The sequence below is a fragment of the Capra hircus genome, chromosome 7 (genome assembly GCF_001704415.2).
Source record: "Capra hircus breed San Clemente chromosome 7, ASM170441v1, whole genome shotgun sequence".
Taxonomy (NCBI): Eukaryota; Metazoa; Chordata; class Mammalia; order Artiodactyla; family Bovidae; genus Capra; species Capra hircus.
Window position 1 is genome coordinate 97,725,171 of NC_030814.1, and position 25,951 is coordinate 97,751,121.

Below are 25,951 nucleotides of genomic sequence, written 5' to 3' on the forward strand. Positions count from 1 at the left end.
ACACACACACACACACACACACACACAGAGGAACCAGTGTCTGGGGGCATCTGGGGAGGGCACAGCAGCATTCTCCAAGCAGAAGCCACTCTGCATGAAGGGTAGCTTTTCTTGGGGTTCCCAGAGGAAAGAGGGATTGTGTGTGTATCAGTCAGTTTGGACTAGGCTATGTTGCAGTAACAAGCATGCCTGGAATCTCAGCGCCAGATATGCACAAACGGATGGGACTGCATATCCAGGCTCCCTGTCGTCTTTGTTCTGGTTCCCCTCTGAGAAACTTCAGATTAAAAAAAGAGAACAGCAAAACACGTGTCACATCTCAAATTTCGTCAGCCAGAGCCAGTCTCATGTCCATATCTGATTTCAGTCGGAGCAAAGAGGTACAGTCTCTCCCAGAGAGGGGTGGGGAACATTAATGAAAGAAAATCCAGTCCACCATAGAGTATAAGCATGACTGTTTGCCCTTCTGGAATCATGCAGGCTAGGAAGAGGACCTAGAATGCATTCTTCCTCTGCTCCTTTGCCCCTTAAGACTAAATAATCATTATTCTTCCCTGTCTGCCTCCCTCAAAGAGAAAGAGAAGCTAAACATTTGGTAAGAAGGAGTGGTTAGTCTTCACCACATGGATGGACCTAGAGATTATCATACCAAGCGAAATCAGTCAGAAAGAGAAAGGCAAATATGATATCACTTGTAAGTGAAATCTAAACCACAAAACAAATGAACCTGTCTACAAGACAGAAACAGATTCACAGACAGAGAGAGCAGACTTGTCATGTGGGGGAGCGGAGGGAAGGATTGAGAGTCTGGAATTAGCAGAAGCAAACTATATAGAATGGATTAAAAAAAAGGCCTGTTGTATAGCACCGGAAACAGTAGTCACCATCCTGTGATAAACCATAATGGAAAAGAACATGAAAAGAATGTTGGCAGTGGTTTTGTGGCTAAATCGTGTCTAACTCTTGTGACCCCCAGGGACTGTTGCCGGCCAGGCTTTTCTGTCCATGGGATTTCTCAGGCAAGGATACTGAAGTGTGTTGCCATTTCCTTCTCCAGGAGATCTTCCTGGCTCAGGGATCGAACCAGGGCCTCCTGAATTGCAGGCAGATTCTTTACTGATTGAGCCCCCGTGGAAGCCCATGCAAAGAATATATATATGTATAACTGAGTCACTTTGCTGTGCAGCAGAAATCAATACAATGTTGTAAATCAATTATACTTCAATAACAATTTTTTAAGAGAAAAAAGAATGGTTAGGCTTTTAACCATTCAGACTCTGGTTGAAATTTGAGATTCGCCCAGTTGGTAGCTGTGCCACCCTAGGCAAGTGACTTAACCTCTCTGAGCCTTTATTTTCCTCATCTGCAAAGTGGGGCTACTTTTTTTTTTTTTACTTTATTTTACTTTACAATACTGTATTGGTTTTGCCATACATTGACATGAATCCCAAAGTGGGGCTACTGATAGTACCCACTGATCATGTTTGTGGAGGGGATTCGATGAGTACCAGCATAAGTTTTGGCCCATGGTAACTTCTCAAGGAGCCCTAGCTGTCGGGAAGAGAAAGCATTCGTAATGAGTTTATGGGAACAGGAGAGGGTAAGAGAGGTAGACGTCTGGGCAAATGAGCAGGAGAGCTGTGTTGGGTGAGTTGAGGGCTGCTTAATGTGCAGCCACCTCGCTCCTGCCTCCGGCCCTCACGCCACCGGACTCTCTCCCACAGAGGGCCTGCATTGACTTCGCCATCAGCGCCAAACCCCTGACCCGGCACATGCCGCAGAACAAGCAGAGTTTCCAGTACCGCATGTGGCAGTTCGTGGTGTCCCCGCCTTTCGAATACACCATCATGGCCATGATCGCCCTCAACACCATCGTGCTCATGATGAAGGTGAGCCCTCCTCCCCGCCGCGAGGCTTAGCCACGCCCCCTGCTCCCCTGCCCCACACACCCGTCCTCCCCTAGCAAGATGGAACCCACTAGAAGTTTCCCAGACAGACCACACTCTGTTACCACCAAGCCCTTGTTCCCACTGTCCCCTCTGCCTGTCACACGATGCCCAGCACTCCATCTGGCCAGCCCCTTCCTGCTGCCCCTGCAGAGCCCTTCCTCTGGTAAGCCTTCCGTGGTCTCCCAGGACCATATGAGGTCTTAGCAAGCATCCTATTTGGTGGTTTTTTTAATATTTATTCATTTGGCTGTAGCATAGTATCTCTTAATTTTGCATGTGAGATCTAGTTCCCTGACCAGGGATCGAACCTGGCACCTACTACTTTTTTGGGAGCTCAGAATCTTAGCCTCTGGACTGCCAGGGAAGTCCCATCCTATCTGTTACCGCACATGTCACAGTATCAGTATTGGGTTGTCTGACCATCTGCCACCCACCTGTGAGCTCCAAGGGGCTGAGACAAGTCCTGATCACCACTAAATTCCAGGGGTTCAGAGAGGCCATGACTCCAGGGGAACAAGAGCCCCCTGATAAATGTGTGATGAATGAAATGAGGAGGAAAGGACAGGTAAGGACCTTGTAACCCTTAGAGCCAAGGAGCCTCTTCAGAGTGAAAAGTTAGGACCTTTGACCCTGTGCTTCGGAGACCAGAGGTCTGAATTTGAGCCCAGCTCTACCGTTTAATTCACCACTGAACCTTGAGATGCACTGGTCATCTCCAAAGCCCCTGGTTTCCCTGTCAATGAAATGAGAATTATTTAAAAAATAGCACCTTCCATACGCCTGGTGGGGATTAGGGTTGAATGAGAAAATTCCTGCAAAGACATTAGCACATTTCTAGATTCTTAAAAACACTCTATAAATTTAGCTGTTGATTTTTTTTAACTCGTGTTTTCTATTTTTGACTGTGCTGGGCCTTCACTGCTGCGCACAGGCTTTGTCTAGTGGCAGCAAGTGGAGGCTACTCTTCACTGCGGCGCGCGGGCTTCTCTGCGGTGGCTTCTCGTGTTGCGGAGCACGGGCCCTAGGCATACAGGCTTCAGTAGTTGCGGCTTGCAGGCTCTAGTGCGTGGGTTGGGCTTACTGGCTTCTCGCCATGTGGAATCTTCCCGGACCAGGGATCGAACCCATGTCCCCTGCATTGGCAGGGGGACTCGCATCCACTGCACCACCAGGGAAGTCCTGACTATTGACTCTTTTTGAATAGGCAAAAAAGCAGTGTCTGTGTTCACCTGAAAACTCCTCTCTACAAGCAAGTGCTTTTGTCTTTCCATTGTTAAGATCATGAACGGCTGTAAACAAACAAAAGAGAGAAGGATAGAATGGCACAGCCCTTCTCAGCCTGCTCCCAGATCATCTGGGCATCTTGTTAAAATGCAGATTCTGTTTCAAAAGGTCCGGGTGGGCCTGGGACTCTGCATTTCTAACCAGTATCCCAGTGACGCTGACGCTGCAGGTCCCTGGACCACATGCTGGTTATCCAGGCTCTTGTAAACACCCAGTCTCCACCCTCAGGGGCACCCACGGAGAACTTCTGCTGTGTTTGCTTCACCTGTTTCTTTTCTCGTTTTTTCAATTGAGTTGAAATTCACATAACGCAATTACCCATTTTTAAGTGTACAGTGGCGCTTATTACGTTCATCATGTCTGCAGCCACCACCCCAATTTCCAGAACATTTCCATCCCTCCCAAAGGAAGCCCATCCCCATTAGCAGTCACTCCCCAGCCCCCTTCCCCCAGTCCCTGGCAACCACTCATCTGCTTTCTGTCTCTATGGGTGTACCTATTCTGGATATTTCATCTATTTTTTTAAGTATTTTATATGACAGCACGCTATTTCACCCTTAAATTCTTCGGTATGCATTTCTAAAAAATCAGAACATTTTCCCACATGTTCTTATACTTGACAAGATTAGTGTTAACACCAGAAGATCCATATTGAGTTGTCCCCAAAATGTCTTTTACAGTGAGTTGTTGAGCCAAGATCTAAGTGGCTACACATGGTCTCCAATTTTTTGTCATTTAAATTTCTGTCTTCTGCCCCTCCCCACCCCAGCCATTCCATGCCCGCCCCCACTATTAAGCTTCTGAGGAAAGCAGATGAATTAAATGAAAACTGTCTCACCTCTGGGTGCATTGGTTTCTTCCATCTTCCAGATTTCCTGTAACCTGGTGAAAGTGAAAAGAAAGTGAAAGTGTTAGTCACTCAGTTGTGTCCAACTCTTTGCGACCCCACGGACTGTAGCCTGCCAGGCTCCTCAGTCCATGAAATTCTCCAGGCAAGAATACTGGAGCAGGTTGCCAATTCCTACTCCAGGGGATCCTCCCAACCCAAGGATCAAACCTGGGTCTCCTGCGTTGCAGGAAGATTCTTCACCATCTGAGCCACCAGGGAAGCCTTTACATGCAACCTGGTAGTTAGACGTAAAGGCTCTGGATTCCACGTGAAAGTGAAAGTCTCTCGGTCGTGTCTGACTCTTGCGACCCCATGGACTGTAGCCCTCCAGGCTCTTCTGTCCATGGAATTCTCCAGGCAAGAATACTGGAGTGGGTTGCCATTCCCTTCTCCAGGGGATCTTCCCAACCCCGGAATCCAACTCCAGTTTCCAGCATCACAGGCAGATTCTTTACCATCTGAGCCACCATAGCTTCCATATGCCACAGGGCAGCTAAGCCCTCAGGCCACAGCCATTGAGCCCTCGTGCCCTAGACTCCATGTTTGGCAACAAGAGAAGCCTCCACAATGAGAAACCCACTCACCACAACTAGAGAAAGTCCAAGCAGCAGCCAAGACCCAGCGTAGCCATAAATAAGTAAGAAGTTTTAGAAATTACAAAGAGGATGCTGGAGACATCCTCCTGCTTCACAAGGAGCCCCATCCGGCCAGGCTGTCCTGGGTTCTTGACTGTTAAGACAGGGCTCAAGAAAGGAATTTTTGCTTTGATGTGAAAAGATGAGCCGAGCCAGTGAAGAGCTGGGCTGCAGCTCAGGCTGGCTCCACAGGACATCAAGAGGGAAGCCAAGTGTCCCAGCCCTGCCTGCCCTGAGGAAAAGACAGCCATGAAGCCACCCCTGCACCCCTACATGTGTTCCCCAATACCATGCCCGCTGACCCCACCTCTCTTCCTCCTTTCTCATCTAGTTCTACGGGGCCTCTGTGGCTTATGAAAATGCCCTGAGAGTGTTCAACATCGTCTTCACCTCCCTCTTCTCGCTGGAATGTGTGCTCAAAGTCATGGCTTTTGGGATTCTGGTAAGTCCAGCCATGGGGCTAGAGCTGTGGGTTAAGGGAAAGCCCAGAGGAGCACTGGGTGCTGGTGGTGGTCTCCCCACCTGGCCCCTCTGCCCCCAACCCCAGTGGTGACTTGAGCATCCCTCCAGTGCACACAGATCCCATATACTTAGGTGTTCTCATACTTACCAAGTAACACCAAACTGTGCATATTATTAAATGATGTGATGACAGAAGGTAATTATTATTTTGGAAATAAGGAAACGGAGATCCAGACAAGCCAAGTCCATAGCATTCAAACTGCTCTAGCCACAATCTGCCGTAAGAAATACACTTTGCAATGAAGCCATGCATGATTGCATCCTAAATCGCTTCAGTCATGCCCGACTCTTTGCGACCCCTGGACAGTAGCCTGCCAGGCTCTTCTGTCGGTGAGATTCTCCAGGCCAGATACTGGAGTGGGTAGCCATGCCCTCCTGCAGGGGATCTCCCCGACCCAGGGATGGAACCCGCGTCTCTTAAGTCTCCTACGTTAGCGGGTGGGTTCTTTACCACTAGTGCCACCTGGGAAGCCCGCACAGAAGTGCAGCCAACCGAAATGAAATTGTGTCAGAACCTGTATCTCCCGTTAGAATATGCCCTGTACTCTGAGGTTGTGTATTGTCTTGATTCCATGTTCGCACCCTACCCCGTTTTTATTTGCCGGTCCCACAGCATATGGGATCTTAGTTCCCCAACCAGGGATGGAACCTCCACCCCCTGCGGCAGAAGCAGAGTCTTAACCACTGTCCTGCCAGGAAAGTACTGCCCCCTCCTTTTTATAATGTAATTCATGACCCACTAACAGTGCAAGTGGCCTTAACCTGAGGTCTGTTGACTCCCAAAGGGATCTGTGGATAGGGGACAGATTTCTGTGCGGGGACCCATGAAATGAGATGTGAAAAAATTACACTTGTATTTTTCACCAGCCGCTAATTGGACTTTAGAGTTTCCTTCTGTCTTAAAAGTAGACAGCAGACCGCCCCCCCGCCAGGGTTACCAATATGATCTGTACCACTGATACAAATCATGTGTTCTCATACTGCATCCAAGAGGTTGCAGGTAAGTCAGCCCTCTATATCTGTAGGTTCTGCATCCGAGGACTCAACCCATTTGATTTGCAGTTGGTTGAATCCACAGATGTGAGACCTGAATATATGGAGGCCTACCTGTCAAGCACTTGAGAATATGCTTAGCCCACCTCCCTAAGAAGAATTACCTGCAGCTTATGGTGTTAGGAGACGGAGGCTGGGTTCTCACCTCAGCTTCCCGAGGTGATAAAAAGTGTCAGCTTTGGCACAAGACAGACCTCGAGTCTGATTGTATTCAGGCTGTGTCATCTCCCCTCTCTCCTCCATCACAAGAAAAGCCCATCCTCTGTGTCTCCCTCAGAAGAGCTCTTGCAAACCTCAAACGCAAAGAATGCGAGTCTGGAGACTGAGGGAGAAGCCTGGCATGTTTTGAGCGCTCAGTTGCTTCAGTCATGTCCGACCCTTTTGCAGCCCTATGGGCTGTAGCCTGCCAGGCTCCTCTGTCCATGGGTTTCTCCAGGCAAGAATACTGGAGTGGATTTCCATGCTCTCCTCCAGGGGATCTTCCCGACCGAAGGATCGAACCTGTATCTCCTGCGCTGGCAGGGGGTTCTTTATCACTGAGCCACCTGGGATGTCCTGGAGCACCCATACTTGAGCACTCAGCCCCTTTCTAGAAGTGTGACCAAAAGCAAAGCATTCGGCCTCTTTGCTCCTGTGTCTACCTACACCTACAAAATGAGAGAACCACACACCCAGCCAGAGCTGAGGGGATCATGAGCTTGGACCCAACTGCCCAGTGCAGCTTGTGATTTTTTTTCCCCAGTCATTGTTCTGGTGGTGAAGTGATGCAGTCTGCCAGGGCCTGGAACCCCATCTCCTCCACCCCTGATAATCCTGCACAGTTCTGCACTGAGCCTCCCCCTTCAGTCTTAGGTGAAGCCCCAAGTTCCCCATGTGGAATTTAAATGATAGAAGGGGACCTTCTAGTCCATGGGGCTTGAAGCATGTGGCCAGCCACCTAGAAAGTTGTATTTGTGGCCCCGCATAAGTAGAGCCTGAGACAGAATTGAATGCAAGGGATTTATCTGGAAGGTGACCCCAGGAAGCCTCACAGGGGAGAGAGTGACTGAGATAGAGAAGGGAAGGCAGCCAGCACAGGGTGTCGTGCTTAGCAATGCTGGCAACTGGAGTGCAGTTCCATGGAGGACCTCTGAGAGGCAGCAGAGATCACATACTCTGGTCACCTCACCCATGGTGAGGGAGCTGGGGTATTTAACCCCCAGGGCTCATAAGCCATAATGAAGAGCTGCTCCCAGATAAGCTGTTAATTACCCCAACAAGTATGCTGCTACAGAACAGCCCTGGGAAGAATGACAAGGTTGCACAGTCAAATATGAGGACATCTGGGTAGGACCCTAGCAGCAGCTATATAAATACCCAAAAGTGCCAGTGGAACCTGAGTTCCTGTCAATCCTAAAACAGCATCCATCTATTGGGAAGCTGCATGCACGCATTCTCAGTCATGTCTGACTCTGCAACCCCATGGACTAGCCCGCCAGGCTCCTCTGTCCATGGGATTTCCCAGGCAAGAATACTGGCATGGGTTGCCATTTCCTCCTCCGGGAGACCTTCCCAACCCAGAGATCGAACCAGCATCTCCTGAGTCTCCTGCATTGGCAGGCAGATTTTTTACCACTGAACCACCTGGGAGGCCCTACTGTATACCAGACCCCACACTCAGTGACTCACATGCATTATCAGATTGTTATTATACCCTTATGTTCCATAAAAGGGCCTTGAGGCCAAAGCAGTCCAACTCCGAGGACATTTGATTCATACGTGCTAGACTACTTTGATCCTGAGAAGCACGGCTCCAAAGCCCGGGTCCGTCTCTGTGAGGCAGAGGGGCTGCTGCTGTGTGAGATGCTTAGGGGAGAAGCTGACTGCTTAGAATGGGGTCCAAGCTCTGTCGAACCCTCTGCTTTTGTGAGAATGCTGGGAAAGCCTGTGTTTAGCGTGGGTCCCACTGAACCTTGAGAGAAGAGCTATTTGAGCCACACCCTTAGATCCAGGCAGAGGTGCTTACTCATTGTGGGCTCAAACTGTGTGAAATATTTCAGTGTTTTAACAACAGCATACTATACTTGTGTGTCCCAGTTGCACCAAAATCCAGCCCAGGGATGTATCAGTCATGATAGATCAAATTAAGCTGCAGTAACAAACAACCCCCACAGTTCAGTTGCTCCAGTCAACAAAGGGTTTGTGGACAGCAAACCCAGCAGGAGTGGGGAGGGGATGCTGTTTGCCTTCAGTCACTCAGAGATCCAGGCTCACGGAGCAGCTGCCACCTAGAACACTGCTGGTCACCAGGCCCAGGGTGAAGAGAGTTCTGGCGAGTACTGTGCTTGCCCAGAGGGGACTCCTGCTGCCTTTTGTTCACAACCCATTGGCTATAACTAGACTCACAGCCTTGTGTGTAACTAGATACACAAGGTGACCAGGAAACGGAGGCACAGAGAGGTTAAGTCATTGACCCGCAGCCACACAGCCAGATGACAGTATAGCCGGGATGTGAACCCAGAGGCCATTGTCTTCGCGAGTTTGCTATAAGCACAGTCCTGATTCAGCGTGGTCCTGTCCAGAGACCCTGGACTTGCACAGATTTGGCTTCAAATCCTGTCTCTTCACCTCTCTGATGCCTGGGGTGAGCACCTTTGCTCTCTGAGCCTCAGTTGCCTTGTGTAAAGTGGGCGATAAGCCTTCCCTCTGACAGTCTTTGCAAGGATCCCAGTGACGTCAGTTATGATGCATCCGCGGTCTCAGGGGACCCTTGGAACTGTTGGAGAATCAAGGCACAGCCCAGAAGGGCAGCCCTGTTCCCCCCAACCAGTGAGGCTGAAACAACACCTGGAGGGGGCCCCCTCTGGGATCAAGCAAGCCATGGGGAGGCAGAGGGGGTCTCAGGGAGGGAGGGGGCACTCAGAGTACATGGTATCTGAGCAGCAAGATACATTTTGCTATTTGATTGACTGTAACTGTTCCGGGCACTCAGACTGGTCTGCAGCTGTGCCTCTAATGGGCCCCCTGGGCTGGACATGGGGGCCAGCCCTGGAGCCCTGTGTTGGCATCTCTATCTTGTGGGTCCCCATTCTAGAATTATTTTCGCGATGCCTGGAACATCTTCGACTTTGTGACTGTTCTGGGCAGCATCACCGACATCCTCGTGACCGAGTTTGGGGTAAGTGTCCCGCCAGCTTCCCTCCGGGCAGTTCCTGGCTGGGCTGGGAGAGGTGAGGAGGAGGTCACAGAGGAGCAGAGGGTCCCAACAGCCACTCAAGCCAGCACTTGACCTTGACCAAAGAGGGATAAGCAGGGGGGCCCCAGAATCAAGGCAGTCCCTCAGGGGGGCTATGTGGGGAGACAGGGGTGTCCAAAGCCCCCAGCACTGCAGTGTGAATTCCCTGCATCTTGGCTACTGATGAATGGATAGATACTGTGGATAAGCTCATTGAGAAAATGGAGACACTTAAAGGATCTCAAGGCTGAGCCCTGCCCTCCAAACAGCACACAGTGTTGGGGGTCCAAAGGGAACCAGCTTCAAGTCTATCCTGCTTGAACGAACCATCTTCTGGCTCATGGGCAGGAGGGAGCCACAGCCCTCAGGTTAATGGGGGGACACCTTTCCCAGGGCTTTAGGAGGGTCCCCAGGACATGTGTCTTCCTGTATCCCCAGGCCTGGCAAGTTCCCAGTGTGGGGGAGTCTCTGGATGTCAATGTGGTGGGCTGTGGGCCACATCATCTTTCCCCCTTGTCTGGAAGATTCAGGGTCCCAGAGCTCCTGTCTCAGACCCCTTCTTTGGCTGTTTGCCAGTGAGCCCAGGCTTGAGGGCGCTTGGGAGGCTGGGGGGAGGGTAGGAGATCCTCGCAGAGGAAGCAAAAGGGCAAAGAATGTCAGAGCCAAGGGCCAGGGGTGGTATCAACCTTGTCATGTTAACAACAAAAATGAACAATAGGAGGCAAGAATCATGCACTCGCTGCATGCCAGGCACTGTGCCAAGCGTTTTATGTGGATCAACTCGTGGTTCAGGTTGGGGGGTTGAACATATAAAAGAATCCCTTTTGTGGGTTCAGCTGAAGGGATCTGAAAGCAGAGACCACCCACCGAGCACAAGGGAAGGAGCCCAGTCACCGTGGGGAGCTGTTGCCTGCCCAGGTGCTGAAGTCAGAGAGGGGCTACCTGGTAGAAACCGTGGACACAGAGGGATGGAGCACCCGCCAGAGGCAGGCCAAAGCAGGCACAGAGCATCAGCGGAAATACCCTCCCCTTCTCTCCTCCCACCCTTTATCTCCTGCCAGCCACTTCCACTGGCCAAACCCAGCCAGAAAGAAGCCAGGAGACCAGAAAGCCAGGGCGACGCTCAGAACAGGCAGAGAAGAACAGAGAGTAGACCTGGGTGGGGTGAGGCCCAAGGAGGAGGGTGTTGCCCCATTTCACAGATGGGGAAGCAGATGTTCAACGCTCAGGAAAATGAGGGACACACCTGAGGGCCTGCAGCCAGGCCTGGTGACTCCTGAGGGCACACTGGTGTTCCCTGGGGTGTCCCTAACTGAGCCCCTGGCAGAAAGGGATCATTTGGGCCCCTTTTCTGCCCTGTGAGCCTCGTAGAACTGGGAAGCTCCACCGAAGAGGCACCATTCTCTGACTCATCCGCCAACACCCCCACCCAAGTGGTATTCTGGCCATAGTTCTTTGCCTTCAGCTCCAGTGAACCCAAAGTTCCCCCTTCCCTCATCTCAGCCCTGACACTTTCCTCTAGAGAGGCCATGCCCAGCTAGGGGCTATCCCCATTGGGGTACTTCCAGGTACTTCCATCTGGCCACTGTCCTCTCCCTGGCAGAGAGCCAGAGCTTAGACCTCACTGTCTGTCTTAGGTTTTTAAGAGGTCTGGGCTCCTCCTGACAATCAAAATTATCCTACCACCCACCCAAAGACAAGACAGCCTTGAACCAAAATCTCTCTGGATCAAGAGCTTAGAAGAGGTGACCCACCACCCCAGTAGGGCAGGTAGAGGAAGTTGATTGAAGCTCTAGTTACCAGTAAGAGATCTGTAGGATTGGACCTCAGTGGCTTGTTCTCCCGACTACAAGATGTGGGAAGGAAGGATGGGGCATGGGATCCAATTCAGGGATGTCAAGACTATTGTAGTAGTCAAACAGCCCTCCGTACAAGCTGTTTGACCTTGGGTAACTTATATTACCTCTTCTCGTCCTGAATTTGGGACTGACCTTCAGAACCAACCTCATCAGACCCTTGCAAGCCTCACATTCACCCATGCATTCACAGAAGTGCAATTAGGCACCTGCTGCATGCCAGGCACTGGTAGAGGTGCCGAGGACAAAGCAAAACAGACAAGAATGCCTGCCCCCAGTGGGCTGACCCTCTAGGACAGGAGAGGGCAACTTTGAACAAATCAGACTGCTTGACGTAAAGTGCTTGGCACAGAACCAGCCAGGAATTAGTTCACGAATGGTGGTTATTATTATTGTTCTTGCTGTTATTACTGTGAATGAACTTGGGGTTGAGGTCTGTTAGGCAGCACCCCAGCCCTGAATTCTAATCACTTGGTGGGAAAGATAGAGGGTGGGCATTTGGACCCTTTTACTTTTAGCAGGATAAACTCCAAACCTGGAGGCAGGGTGGGGATGGGGTGGGGGTGGGGGTGGGGGTGGGGGTGGGTGGTCACTCTACTGAGCAAAGAGCCCTCAGCAGCCCCTTTCTGCCTCCCAGGTAAGCCCACGAGGTCTGAAGGCAGAGTTCAGCCAGGCTGAGGCAGGGGGAGCCAGACCATTGGGAGGGCAAGTCCCCAGGGTTTTGGGGGAGGGGGAGAGGGTGTGAGGCCCATTGGGCCTCAGCTGCGCCCCCAAGTGGCTGGGGTGAGGTGGGTTTGCCCTGCGTGCGATGGATAATGACTGTGTTTCTTGTCTTGTCTCTTTTCATGCCTGCTCTTTAAACTGTATATTGGCACAACGCCGTCTGAAAAACTCATCCAATCAAAATGCACTATGAAATTCATTTGTTCATCCATGACGTGGTCTGTGTGTTCATACACCAATGACTATCTCCCAACCCACCACCACCACCCCCACTCCCCGCCCGGGAACCGAAACCCATTGGTTTTTTGGCACTGGTTACAAATCAACCTAAAAAACGCTGAACACGCCTCCCCAACTGCCCCCGCCCGCCCGCTCCCCCTCCATCTTCAACATCTGCATCTAGAATCCGGTTGGTCTTACTTCTTTCTGAAGTCTAATGCCTTACATCAACTGTGAACGCATCTTCTTGCACCAGCATTGCATGCCACGCCCTGGGCTTTTTAAACTTGGATTGCCTGATGCACCCTCCTATCCCCTCTGGGTCTGTGTCGTTCTCTCCAAACCCTCCTGACTCCCCTCCTCCCCTCATTCCCACAGTCTCTCTTCCTCTGGTTTTTACTGGGTTTCTGAGTTGAGGTTTCCTGTTGGGGTTGGTTTGTGTCTTCTGCAAAGAAAAGGATGGGTTTGCCCCCCAGGCAGCGCCTCCCCTAGGACAGGCTGGCTGGCTGGGTCTCCCACCGCATTGCTTACACACAGCCCTGTACTCAGAGCCCTCAGCCACTCTCTCAGCGCTCCTGTCCCAGTTCAGCTCCACGGAGCCCCGGGGCCCCAGGAAATCTCCACCAGTCCCTCACCCCGTTCCAAGCCCACGAGCTCTTCGGGCTTGAGGACCAGTGATGTGCATCTCCAAGTCTGATGGAAGAGATCTGAGAGACCTGCAGTGTGTGGGCAAAGAGGCTCAGGTGAGGCGGACACAAAAGAGCCAGGACTCAGGTCTGGCTGCTTCCAGATGGGCCAGCCAGCTGACGACCTCTCCGACCTCTCCGGGAGCCCTGAGATGCAGCGGCTCCTGTCCCCCTTCCCCCACCCAGACACAGTCCCTGCACACATGCTGTCTGCTCTTTCCTGTTCAGCCTCTGACTCTCCTCCTCTCTTTCTCTCTCTCTCCCTTTGTCGCTGTCTCTGTCTCTCTCTCTCTCTTTCCCTTTCTCTTTTTTGCTCTTGCAGTCTTCCTGTCTTGATCCTCCCCCACCCAACACGCGCACACACACACACACACACACACACACACACAAACACTGCCCCTCCCTTCTGTTATATCCATCCACCCTGCACATACCCGCACCCCCACCCTGGATGCACCGTCTCCAGACACACACAAACACTGTCCCTCCCTTCTGTTATAGCCATCCACCCTGCACACACCCGCACCCCCACCCCGGATGCACCGTCTCCATCTCTCCCTCACCTCACTTATTCGGCTCCCTACATAGCTGCACACTCCTCCCTCTGTTAAATCCCACCTGGGGACTTCCCTGGTAGTCCAGTGGCTAAGATTCCGTGCCCCCAGTGCAGGGGGCCTGGGTTCAGTCCCTAGTCAGGGAACTAAGATCCCACGTGCCACAATTGAAAGATCCCACAGGCTGCAGCTAAGAACTGGTGCAGCCAAACAAATAAATGAAAATAAGTATTTTTAAAAGAGAGAGAAGAAATCCCACCTGCCTCTGCCCCTCCCCCACCCTCCCCTGAGCCCCTTTGAAGGATGCCCCTGAATGGCATCTTTGCACCAGGATCTCTTCTCCCCTGCTAGTTAGCCATACATAAGCACTCGCTCACTAGACACTTAGTGAACCCCAAGTCAGTGCCCCAGGTGGGGGGTGGGATAGAGGCAGACACCATCACTGCCCCCTCCCCCACTGCATCACCTACAGTCGGGTGGTGGGGGAGGAGGGTAGGCATTGGTCATATAAGCCCCGAAACACACTTGAAATTTAACTGTGTTGCACACTGAAGTATAAGTAGTGTTAACAAGGTGGAGAGGGGGAGAAAAGGGCTTTGGAGGCCCAGGATAGCACATGCAAAGGTCCTGGGGCAGATGAGAGCATGCAGGGGACAGGGTCAAGTGAAAGGCTGTGGCTGGAGCAAAGAGTGGAGGAAGGCTGACCTAGAAAAAGTGAAGAGGTCAGAAGGGGACAGGACTCTGGGCCTTGTTGTGGGGGTCTGGGAGGATCTGGAGCAGAGGAGGTGTGATAGGAAGTGTGGTTACACCAGACGCTGCAGCTGCAGAGCCGGCAGTAGGCAGGCAGGGGGCGGGGCTGGAAGTGAGCACCAGGAATCCCGGTGAGAGATGACATCGAAAGAGGGAGGGCACAGTGGGAGGACTGGCCATCTGAGCAGGCGCCTCTCCAGGACCTGGAGATGGGTCGCGTCTGGGCTGGGGGTAGACAGAGACACCTGGAGGGTTTGAGTCTGGCTTGAGCCATGAGACAGAAGTTAGGGAATGCCAGGAAAGGGTCAGGTAATGGGAAGAGCTCGAGTGTGGGCACAGTAGGCTTGACGGGCACCCGGGAAGAAGTCAGGTAGGCAGGTGGTTATGGGATCTGGAGTCCAGAGGCAAGATCTGGGCTGGAGATGGGGTCTTCAAGTGGCAGGATTTCTCTGGAGCCCTGAGGTCAGTGGTTCCCACGTCCTTCTAAGCACTCACATCCCCTGCACACAGCAAGCCTTCCAGGGCCCGCATCCCTCCCCTTCAGCCTAGAACCAGGAAGCACTAGGCAGGGTTGGAGGAGAGGACTGTTCCTTCGCGGCTGTGGACAGAAAGATGGAACTAGGAAGAAGGAAGTCAGAAGTTCTGCAGGTACTTGAAGGACTCTATGCAGACCCAGGGGGAGATGGAAGGATGGATGAGGGCAGACTAGAAACTTCCCCTGCCCTGTCACCCAGAGCTCTTTCACCTCTACCCCCTACCCACCCCACCCCACCCCACCCCGGCCCCGTGTATCTCCTCTCTCCCTGGCTCAGAGAAGGGCAGCATGCTCTCTGCACGCATCCCCCGCAAAGCCCCCTTGCTTCTCCTGCATGGTGGCAGCTCCCACCCCCTGCTCTGCCCCAAGCCCCCAGAGGCTGCTTCCAGGGCCTGTCTGCCTTTGCATGAATCCACATGTTATGCCCCGCCCCATGAAGGGATGGCTCGTACTCTGGGGGGGTGGGTGGGAGGGGACTGGGGACACCTGGGCCATTGGCCCTGGTCCCAAATGGGTGGCCGAGCAGGGCTGGGAGTCAGGTCCACAGGGCACGGAGGGTGACAGTCAAGCTGGGTTGGGAGGGTTTATTTGAGGCACTCAAGACATTCTCATTGTGGTTGGGCCCAGTGTGGTCAGGGTAGGAGCCCCACACCTCTCCTCCATCCTAAATGTCTACCTAAGGGTCAACTGATATGTTCCAGAGAGCATCCTAGACTTTTCTGGCAAACCCAGAGGCCTCTTGCCATCTTCAGAAATTCTTTGAACCATCCCTCCCATTCCTGCCTCTCATCTCCCAGGCCAGAGTTAGCTAGATCCAGTGTCTGGGAAACCCCCAAGAAGCACTAGATAGATTGCCCATACAATTCATTGTCCAAACTTCTGAGGCCAAAAGGGTCGCTGTGACTGTGGGGGCAACCTGAAGGACCACCCCTGTGCCATCTGTGAGGTGAGGGCTAGGCCAGTTTTAACACTGCTACATGGCCTTATCTAGAGCTTCTCCAAGTCCCCTGGTGGCCCCTCTGCTTCCAACCCACTGATCAGTAGTGGTTTCTGGCCCTGCCTGAAATGCCTCATACCACAAATGCCTCTGGTCCCCAGGCAGATATCAGAAGCCAGGAAACCAATTCCATTTCTAGGATGCAGGAACCTTGGTGAACTGGAGGACACGTGGCCTGCTTCAAGGCAGGCGGCCACATCTGAGCCTCAAGTAATTGCTACCAGCAGATGCAGCCTCAGGGTGGCCCAAAAGGCAGATTTGAGGGCGAAAATCTGACTTTAATGGGCAACTATTTTTAATTTCTAAAAGAAAGCTCATTGGGCCCAACAATAAGTTTCCTTGGCCAGATTTGGTCCATGCGTGACTTCCAGTCTCTGGTACCCCAACAGCGTCCCCTGAAGCCCCAGCAGGCAAGCCCCTGGACAGTCACGTGGGAACCATCTAGTCACCGAGACCCAGCAGCCCTGTCTCCCCACCCCATCCCCAACCCCACCCGGGGTTCTGGCTCGGGAGGGAGGAACTAGAGGCAATGACTAGACAGGGGGCCTTTGAGCAGAGGCAGGGTCCACCCAGGGAGGTCCTGGGGGCAGGGACAGCCTCACCTCCCGGCCCCCAGCACCGGCCCCTCGGTGGACTTGGGCTGACGGCGAGCTCACCCACCCACGGGCGCTGCGTACTTCCTGCTTCCCGCAGGCCTGGTCCCGTGCTACTCCGCCCAGTCCCAGAAGCTGAGAAGCCATCCCTGAGAGGGGGGAAAGGGCCCCAAATGCATCTTCTCCGACTCAGCGGGCAGCGAGGACTCGCCCTGCAGCCGAACAGCCCCAGCTCCCTCCCGTCCTCCCCATTCCCGCTCGCCAAGGGGGTAAGAAAAGATGCTCTTCCGCTTCTCCGATTGGCTCAAGCAGCTGCTCCTCTTGGCCGTGGGGTGAGGTCAGGGCGGGCAGGAGCGGGTGGGCAGCTCGGCAGGGCAGGGTGCCCGGTGAGTCCCACGACAGATGCATTTCTGGCCCGGAGCATAACATGCCCTCGGAACCCGCACATGTCCACCAGGCCTGAGCGTGCTGGCTGCCCCCACCCCGCCCTGGTGTTTGTGCATCGTATATGTGTGATGGATTCGGCAACTTGACCCGCTTGTGTCCTATCGTCTCAGTGCATTTGGTTGTTGGGAGAAACAAAAACCATCTCGATTTTTTTCCTGATTGGATGATTCGGATATATTTTCTTTCCTTGTTCTTTTGTTATTTCTTCCCCACCCCACCCACCCCCATTCCTTTCTCTTCCTTCTTTTTTCTTTCCTTTCCCCTTTGCGGGTGGGGCTGGCAGGGAGGGTTTATGCTTTTGAGTTGATGCCTTTTCTTCCCTCTCACCCTTTCTCCTCCCCATCCCCTACTTCATTTTTTTGAGTTTTTTTCCTCGGCACCATTGCATTAATAGTGCTTTCCTTCCTCTCCCTCCTTATTTGGGGTCTGGCTTGCTTTTTCCTGTTGGTTGGCTTCATGTAGGGGCCTCTGTAAGTGGTGACAGCTCTGAGCCCCTGGGGGTGGGTGAATGGTCACCCCTCTTTCTGCATCTCCCCAGAATAACTTCATCAACTTGAGCTTCCTCCGCCTCTTCCGAGCTGCCCGGCTCATCAAACTCCTCCGTCAGGGTTACACCATCCGAATTCTTCTCTGGACCTTTGTGCAGTCCTTCAAGGTGAGCCCCTGCCCCTGCCCCTGCCAGACTAAGAAGAAAAATCAGGATCTCTCCCCCACCCTCACCCCCCTGCCTGCTCTGGTTGAATCTAGAAATCATGTGGAAATGCCTTTATTAATATCATACACCTTACTGGGAATGTGTTATATGCAGGACTCTTTTCTAACTTCCTGCCCCCGGTATGTCTTGAGGGCTCCAAAGGGAATCTCCCAGAGCCACCAAAGATGCCCACCATCCCTGGCACCACTGGCAGCATGCGGCCACCCAACCTGCAGGGGTTGAGCACTGGGACCAGTGAGGGAAACAGCATGGGTAAGGGGCGCCCAGCACTATTCTTCATTGCCTTCCTTCCCACCAGGCCCTGCCCTATGTCTGTCTACTGATTGCCATGCTTTTTTTCATCTACGCCATCATTGGGATGCAGGTGAGTGCCAGCCCCCGAATGTTCCGAGAACACTCCCAAGGAGGGCCACCCCGCTTAGGTAGGGGTGGGTTAGGGGACCCCGTTTCAGAGAGGCATCACTGTAGGTTAAGTGGAGTTTTTCTGAAGCTTCTGGCACCCATTGCCACCCCTAGTCATCACTATCTAATTCCCCAGGTGTTTGGCAACATCGGCATCGACGTGGAGGACGAGGACAGTGATGAAGATGAATTCCAAATCACTGAGCACAATAACTTCCGGACCTTCTTCCAGGCCCTCATGCTTCTCTTCCGGTGAGGCAGGGGCACGCTTTTATCCTTCTCTTCCGGTGGTGGGCGTGTCCTCGTCTTTCTCTTCCGGTGGGGGTGTGCCCTCCTCCTTCTGTTCCAGTGAGGTTTGGGGTGGGTGTGAAGCGGCCGAAGGACCCTAACAGGGCAGAAGCTGAAAGCCCTGAGATGCAAGCATGAAGGCATTTTTCAGGGATTATCTCATAGAATCTTCTTGAGCATCCTGTCAAGGGATTCTTGGCAACTGCACGTGACAGATGAGGAAACAGTCTTACAGATTCTGAATAGACCGCTGAGGCTTGATTCTTAATTCTGATTGCACTTAGGGCCCCTTCCTTCATTCATCAGAGGTTTATTGAGCACTTGTTTTATTTACTGTTGTAAATACTGCGAACAAAGCACAGACAACATTCTCTGCCCTCTGGATGCTTATATTTCCACAGGGGAGGCAGACAATCAGTAATCTAATTATAGAAGGCAGGAGGAGAAGGAGAAGACAGTGGATGAGATGGTTGGATGGCATCACCAACTCGATGGACATGAGTTTGAGCAAGCTCAAGAGAGAGTTAGTGATGGACAGGGAGGCCTGGTGCGCTACAGTCCATGGGGTCACAAAGAGTCAGACATGACTGAGCTAGTGAACTGAACTGAATTATAAAGGATATTATGAGGGAAAGAGGATATTATAAGATTAAGAGGGAAATGGAGGCATGAGAGAACAAGTAATGTATGATTGCACTTATATGAGGTACCCAAAATGGGCAAATTCTTAGGGAAAAAATGATTCAATATCAGTATTGTCAGGGGCTGGGGAAGAGGAGCAGTGTAGTGTTTAATGGGATGTAAGTTTTCAGCTTGGGATGATAAAATGGTTCTGGAGATGGATAGTGCTAATGGTTGCACAGCATTCTAAACGTGCTTCAGTTCATTCAGTCACTCAGTCCTGTCTGACTCTTTGCAACCCCATGGACTTCAGCACGCTGGGCTTCCCTGTCCATCCCCAACTCCCAGAGCTTGCTCAAACTCTTGTCCATCGAGTGGGTGATGCCCTCCAACCATCTCATTCTCTGTTGCCGCCTTCTCCTCCTGCCTTCAATGTTTCCCATCATCAGGGTCTTTTCCAGTGAGTCAGTTCTTCTCATCAGGTGGCCATAGTATTGGAGCTTCAGCTTCAGCATCAATCCTTCCAATGAATATTCAGGACTGATTTCCTTTAGGATGGACTGGTTTGATCTCCTTTCAGTCCAAGGGACTCTTAAGAGTCTTTCCAACACCACAGACTCTCAGTCTTCTCCAACACCACCCAGTTCAAAAGCATCAGTTCTTCCACATTCAGCTAAATGTGCTTATCACCATTGAATTATACACTTAAATGTTTAAGATTATCATATTTACGTATATTTTGTCACAAATATTTTCTCATTTACTAACAAAAAGAAAGAAACGGAGGGATAATAGGTCTTGCCTCCCTTGAAGGAGATGATATTTGAACAGAGTAGTTGAGGAAGGGAGCCACGTGGATAACTGGGGAAGGGCAGTTCAGGTGGAGGGCATGATACGGGCAAAGGTCCTGAGGCAGGAGCACAGCTGTCATGTTGGAGGACACGGAACCCAAGGTTACTCTGGAGCAGAGTAACCTAGGAAGAAAGAAAGAAGAAATGACAGTCACCTAGAGAGAGGGAAGTTTCTAAAAGATACCTGTGTCTCCAAGCCAGGTCACTTTAATACCAAGTCTGTGGGAGTGGGAGGGCATTGGCATCAGCATTTTTAAAAAACATTCTCCTTGGGCTTTAATGCACAGCCAAGCATGAGAACTCCCCCCGTCTCTAGGCTCAAAGAGGAAAAAAAGTGATTTACCTGGGACTCAAACCCACATCAGTCCAGCTCCAGAGCTTAAGTGTTTAACCTTAGCGCCCTGCCTCCCTGGGAGTGGGTGTTGGTTGTCCAGGGCTGCATACCCAGGTCACTGATGCCCCCTCTCTCCCCTCAGGAGTGCCACTGGGGAGGCTTGGCACAACATCATGCTTTCCTGCCTCAGCGGGAAGCCCTGTGATAAGAACTCTGGCATCCTGACTCACGAATGCGGCAATGAATTTGCCTATTTTTACTTCGTTTCCTTCATCTTCCTCTGCTCATTTCTGGTGAGTCCGTGGACATGTGTAGGAAAGCTTCCTAGACCTCAGGGATGTGAATTCTCTGGAATGTGGCTGTCACACACTTTTTACCTCCAAGACTTCTCTGGACCAGTCCATGATTAGGTTAACCAGGGTTTCTCACCCATGACACTCGTGACATTGGGGGCTGGATCATTGTCCGATGAAAGTTGTTCTGTGCCTGCTCGCATCCCTGGCCTTGGTCCACTAGGTGACAGTAGCCCATCGCTCTCCCAGCTGTGACAACCAAAGATGTCTCCAGACATTACCAAGTGTCCCCTGAAGGAGGGAGCAGAATCTCCCCCTTTTTTGACCTGCTGTGTATGCTGAGAGAAAAACTAATGGAGCTCAGAGCTTTCCCCAGGTCCCATCTAGGTGAGCTGTAGGAGACTCCCACCTGCCCTCTGAAAGGTGTGTGCCTTCCTCTATGTGATCAGGAGGCAGGAAAGAGTCAGCCACGTGAACGTTCTCAGGAGGCTGTGGGGCTTTGCAAAAAAACTGAAAGGTTTTCACTAGTAAAACATGAATTTGTTAAAAGGAGGAATCTCCTCAGACCTGAGACTATAACTCACTGTAAGACTGCAAAAAGGAACCAGGAATGAAAAAATATATATCAGGAACCTCCATCCTGTTCTGTTGTTCTCTCTCACTCTCTCTGGGGTCTCATCTCAGCAAATCTTTTTTGTTTTCCACTCTTCCTGGAATGGTTTGAGCACAGTCAGAAGAACTGAAACTATCTAGGTATTTCAGGCAGAGGGGATTTAATGTAGGGATTGGCTACACAGGGTTGAAAGGGCAAACAGACAACGCTGAAGTCACCAGGGATTAACTGCAGCAGGAAGGCCAGGGCTGGGATATTAAAAGGAAAAGAGGGTGTTGACAGCCAGCTCAGCCACCACTGGCATCCCTGCCCTGGCACCCTAGCTGTATGCTGCCCCTGAACAAAACAATGTTCCGTGGCTGCTGTCACAAAGAACCACAAACTTGATGGCTGAAAACAACAAAAATCTATCCTGCCACAGTTCTGGAGGCTAGAAGCCTGGCCGTGGTGCTGGTGGGGCCATGATCCCTCCAGAGCAGTTAGGAGAGGATCCTTCCTGGCCCCTTGTAGCTTCTGATGGCCACAGGTGCTCCTTGACTTGAGGCAGCATCTCCCCTGTCACTGGCTGTGTCCTCACACGGTCGTCTTCATGTGTCTGTGTCCAGACTTCCCTCTTATGAGGACAGCAGTCATACAGAATTTAGCCCACCCTGATCCAGTGTGACAATGAGAGTACAGAGACCATTTTTTCCAAATAAAGTCACATTCGCAGCAACTGGGGGCCAGGATTTGAATGGATCTCATGGGGACACAGTTCAGTCCACAACACAGAGCCACGTGAGAAGCAGAAGGAGTCTCCTCTCCTCCTAGTCTCTCCTCCCCAGATTGGCCTCCCTCCCACCCGTAGCTCCTGCTGGCAGGATGTAAGCTGCCCAAGGAGTATGGGAGCTATTGTTTTCAGACCTCAGCCCAAGCACCAGTATCTCTCAGCAAAAGCCCAACACATCCACCCTCTTCAGACCAGCAGCCTCACATTGAGATACTTGCAGCCTAGGTCTCAAAGCATCCCCCACCCACCCTGAGCCCAGTGTCAACAGCCATTGACCTAGATGGTCCACTGTTGTCTGGTTGCCAAGCTGTGTCCAACTCTTTTGCAATGCCATGAACTGTAGCCCACCAGGCTCCTCTGTCCATGGGATTTCCCAGACAAGAATACTGGAATGGATTGCCATTTCCTTCTCCAGGGGATCTTCCCGACACAGGAATCAAACCCACGTCTCAGCATTGGCAGGCGATTTCTTTACCACTGAGCTTCCAGGGCCCACAGGGACCATTGCCCAGTGTCAAATTCCCAAAAGAGAGTCTGAATGGGACATCCTAGCTCCTGGTCAAATAGCCACCATTGTCTTAGTAGCTGTGGGTTCATATGGAGACACATTCATACTACAGCCCATCTGGGAAGGGCAGGCACCCTGGAAGACATCTACTACCATCAGCCCCTAAGAGGCAGGAGTTTTTGTTTTGTTCATTGCTGCATCCCCAACACCTGGACAGGGACTGGCACACAGTAGGTGCTCAATTAGTGTCATGAAATGATGAACTGAAGTTAGGGACACCTAGAAATACAGCTTTTTTAGTAAGCACCTACTATGTTTACATCTGCACATTTGCTTATTACCTACTATGCGCCAGGCCTTATGCTAGGTACTGGGGCTATAAGGAGAGAACACGTTTCTCTCAGTTTGCAGGGGTGCTGAGCAGACAAGTCAGCAGACAGCAGTATAATCTGATATGTGGTTTGATAGGGAAGACAGAGTGAGAGAAGGAAGATTTCTCCCCCTGAGGGCCACTCAGGGATGGTGTGCAGGACTTAGATCACATATTGATCAAATTGCTTGCATATAGGGACTTCCCTTGTAGTCCAGTGGTTAAGACTTCACCTCTGTACTGCAGGGGATGCAGGTTCAATCCCTAGTCAGGGAACCGTGATCCCTCATGCCTTGCAGCCAAAATTCCAAAACATAAAACAGAAGCAATATTGTAACAAATTCACTAAAGACTTTTAAATGGTCCTCATCAAAAAAAAAAAAAAAAAAAAAACTTTAAAATTGGCTGCAAGTAACAGAAATTCAACTGAAACTGATGTAAGTGAAATACACAGTTCACTAACTTATACCGCTGGAAAGTCCAGATGAGGCTGGGTCCGGGCAATAGCAGACTCTGTCCTCTTCGCTGTTTTCCTCCACACTGGCTTTATTCTCAGACTTTCTCCCTGTGGAGGGAAGATGGCTGCCAAAGTGCCTGCAAAAATCCCAAGGACGTCTCCCATTCGCTAGTCTGGGTCACGTGCCCCTCCCTAACCAATCACAAGCCTGGGTTATGTGAGCACCACCTATGAAGCCAGCCACATCCAACAACAGCATATAAGTAAAAAGCGGGGGCGGGCTCCCCAGATGCTATTACTGAAAAGGAGAAAAAGGATGTCCACGGAGGGAGCAACATCTACAAAGGGCTGGAGGCAAGACTGATGCGAGCTCCCCACGTACTAAAGGCTAGAAGAGCATGTGACAGGCTGCCACAAGATGTAGATGAAGGCAGGAAGATGCGTCCGTCCATCCATCCATCCAACTAATATTTGCTGAGGAATTACTTTATGCTGGGGATGGAGACATGATAAGGTTCTGGTCCATGGAGTATGCATTTTGGTCTTGTTGGGGGTCAGGTGTGGGAGGATTTGGGGTCATGGCGGTCCCCTTGGAGTTGGCTCCTATGTCGCATAACCTCTCCACCTCTCTCTCCAACTGTATCAATCTTGGTCTCTTTCTCTGCCTCTGCCTTTGACTCTCTCCCCCATCTCCATTTCTCCACATCTGTGTTTCTGGGCTCCGTCTGTGAGCACGTATCTTTCCTCTATCTCCCCCCCCATCTCTCTCTCTGACTTCCTTTTCCCATTTTTATCTCCCTCCCTCTCTCCCTCTGGGCCTCTGTGTATATGTGTTTGGATGTGTCTCGCTCTCCCCAACCCCACCTTGGCCCCTGGGGTCCCCACAGATGCTGAATCTTTTTGTTGCCGTCATCATGGACAACTTTGAGTACCTCACCCGAGATTCCTCCATCCTGGGTCCCCACCACCTGGATGAGTACGTGCGTGTCTGGGCCGAGTATGATCCTGCAGCGTGGTAAGCAGCCGCCCCAAATCCTCCAACCACATCAGCCACCTTTCTCGGTACTGGAGCATAGTCTAGGTCAGGCTCCAGACCTTAGGCTGTTGTCTCCCTGGGAAGCTAGCAGGGATTTCAGTAGGATCAGTCAAAAGAAAAGAGATGAGAATCCTGGGTTAAATGATTTGGGTACCACCGCTGCCCTTACTCGAGGCTTACTGGGGAATGAAGGAGAGACTCCACCATGAGTTCATCTCCTGTGAGTCTCCCCTGTCCCTGACTGTGAGGCCTCCGGATGGTGAGAACAAGTTAACTAAGCCCCAGGAAGGAAGCCAGAGGCCTCTCAGCCTCATTTCTCCTGGGAGTATGGGGAGAAGGGCTGGTTTAGTTCCCTTGGGAGACAGAATTAGCTACAAGATCAGAGTGGCAGAACCTAGCTCCCATTGGGATTCCAGGACCCTGGAACATGAGGTCACACAAGGCCAGGGGAGAGAACACAGAGCCTTGGTGGTCCTTGTATGTTCGTGATCATGAAGGGAGTAAGCTCTCCCATCTCCATGAACAGGGGAGTGCCCCCTCCTAGTTGGCAGGTGATGGTTCCCAAGAGTGATCTCCACCCTGCTCAAGTGTGTTGAGTACCTTCTCAGCACCAAGCCCTTGCTGGACACTCAGATGTGCCAGGCTGATGCTCAGAGCCCAGCAATCACAGACTGAAGATTCTAGTTCAGGCTGAGCTTGGGGGCTAAGAAAGAGTTAAATAGAGGCCCTCAGGAGCCTGAGCACTGGAGGGAAGGCCTCATGAGGAAGGCAGGGAAGGACCAATCCTTGCCACTCTTACAGCCCCAGACAAGTCCTCCATGAGACCAAGAGGCTGGGGTGAGCCACGGGGCTGGGGCTTGACTTTCAGCTGGTTCCTAACTCTTCCTCTTTTGATTTTAGGTCACAGCAGTTGGATGCTGTCCCCCTGTCCTCTATGCCACGAACCCCTCCATCCCCCAGTGTAGCCATGTAGATTCTGGAGGAGGGAGATACAGAAAGCCCTGGGGGAGGTTCTCCCAGCCCAGAGTTCCCAGCCCACTCCACACAAAACCCTCTGCCCACCCCTCACCCCCAGGGTCTGCAAGTGTCTGGGACCATCTCAGGGACCTTTATGCATCCTATGTCTCCCTCACTCCTTCAAGCCGGGGGTTCCCAGGCCCTGGTATCGTGACCTCACTTATGAGCACGGGGAGCCAATGTGATGCAGCTTGACCCCATGCCTCCACTAATCCCCTCTCTTCTCCTTTCAGCGGTCGGATTCATTATAAGGATATGTACAGTTTATTGCGCGTAATATCTCCCCCTCTCGGCTTAGGCAAGAAATGTCCTCATAGGGTTGCTTGCAAGGTTTGATTTCCACTAAAACCTGCTAGCATCCATGGAATGAGTGTGGCTTGGGGTTCTTCAATATATATATTTCATATATATATATAATCTAAAAAACAGAGCCATCTCTCTCTTTTGCATTAAACTAGAAACCTCTCTTAGCCAACAGAATGCAGTCACGTATCACGTAGACTTGACGAAGCATGGAACGTTTATCTCTCCGTTCCCTTCAGCCATTTCTGCTTGCTCTTAGCTGAAGCTGCCCATCCCGGGGTCTCAACGGCACCCCAAAATCAGACACATCCGAGGGGACCGTAACTTGGCATTGACCCCCCACCACCATCTCCTCCACTCTCTCCCTCTCCACCCTTCGCCTCCCGAAGCCCCCAGCCCTTCTCCCACTGTCGTGGCCCCTCTTCCCCATCTAGGCCCCCTCAGAGACCAGCCTCAGCCAAACCAGAG

At 51.7% G+C, this 25,951-nt stretch overlaps 1 protein-coding gene across 18 annotated transcripts in view; it reads left to right on the top strand.

The window, feature by feature from the left end:
- CACNA1A (calcium voltage-gated channel subunit alpha1 A) overlaps positions 1–25,951 on the top strand; it is a 250,975-nt gene that overhangs the window by 204,595 nt on the left and 20,429 nt on the right. For 9 of the 18 annotated variants that reach the window (XM_018051221.1, XM_018051220.1, XM_018051232.1 and 6 more), the window contains 10 exons: positions 1,725–1,889; positions 5,089–5,199; positions 9,406–9,489; positions 12,529–12,534; positions 17,445–17,561; positions 17,920–17,985; positions 18,160–18,275; positions 20,260–20,410; positions 24,015–24,142; positions 25,414–25,510. In XM_018051221.1, the coding sequence (XP_017906710.1) occupies positions 1,725–1,889; positions 5,089–5,199; positions 9,406–9,489; positions 12,529–12,534; positions 17,445–17,561; positions 17,920–17,985; positions 18,160–18,275; positions 20,260–20,410; positions 24,015–24,142; positions 25,414–25,510 (1,041 nt within the window). The remainder of the gene's footprint in view (positions 1–1,724; positions 1,890–5,088; positions 5,200–9,405; positions 9,490–12,528; positions 12,535–17,444; positions 17,562–17,919; positions 17,986–18,159; positions 18,276–20,259; positions 20,411–24,014; positions 24,143–25,413; positions 25,511–25,951) is intronic. The other 9 variants (XM_018051224.1, XM_018051233.1, XM_018051228.1 and 6 more) reach the window with 3 other exon arrangements.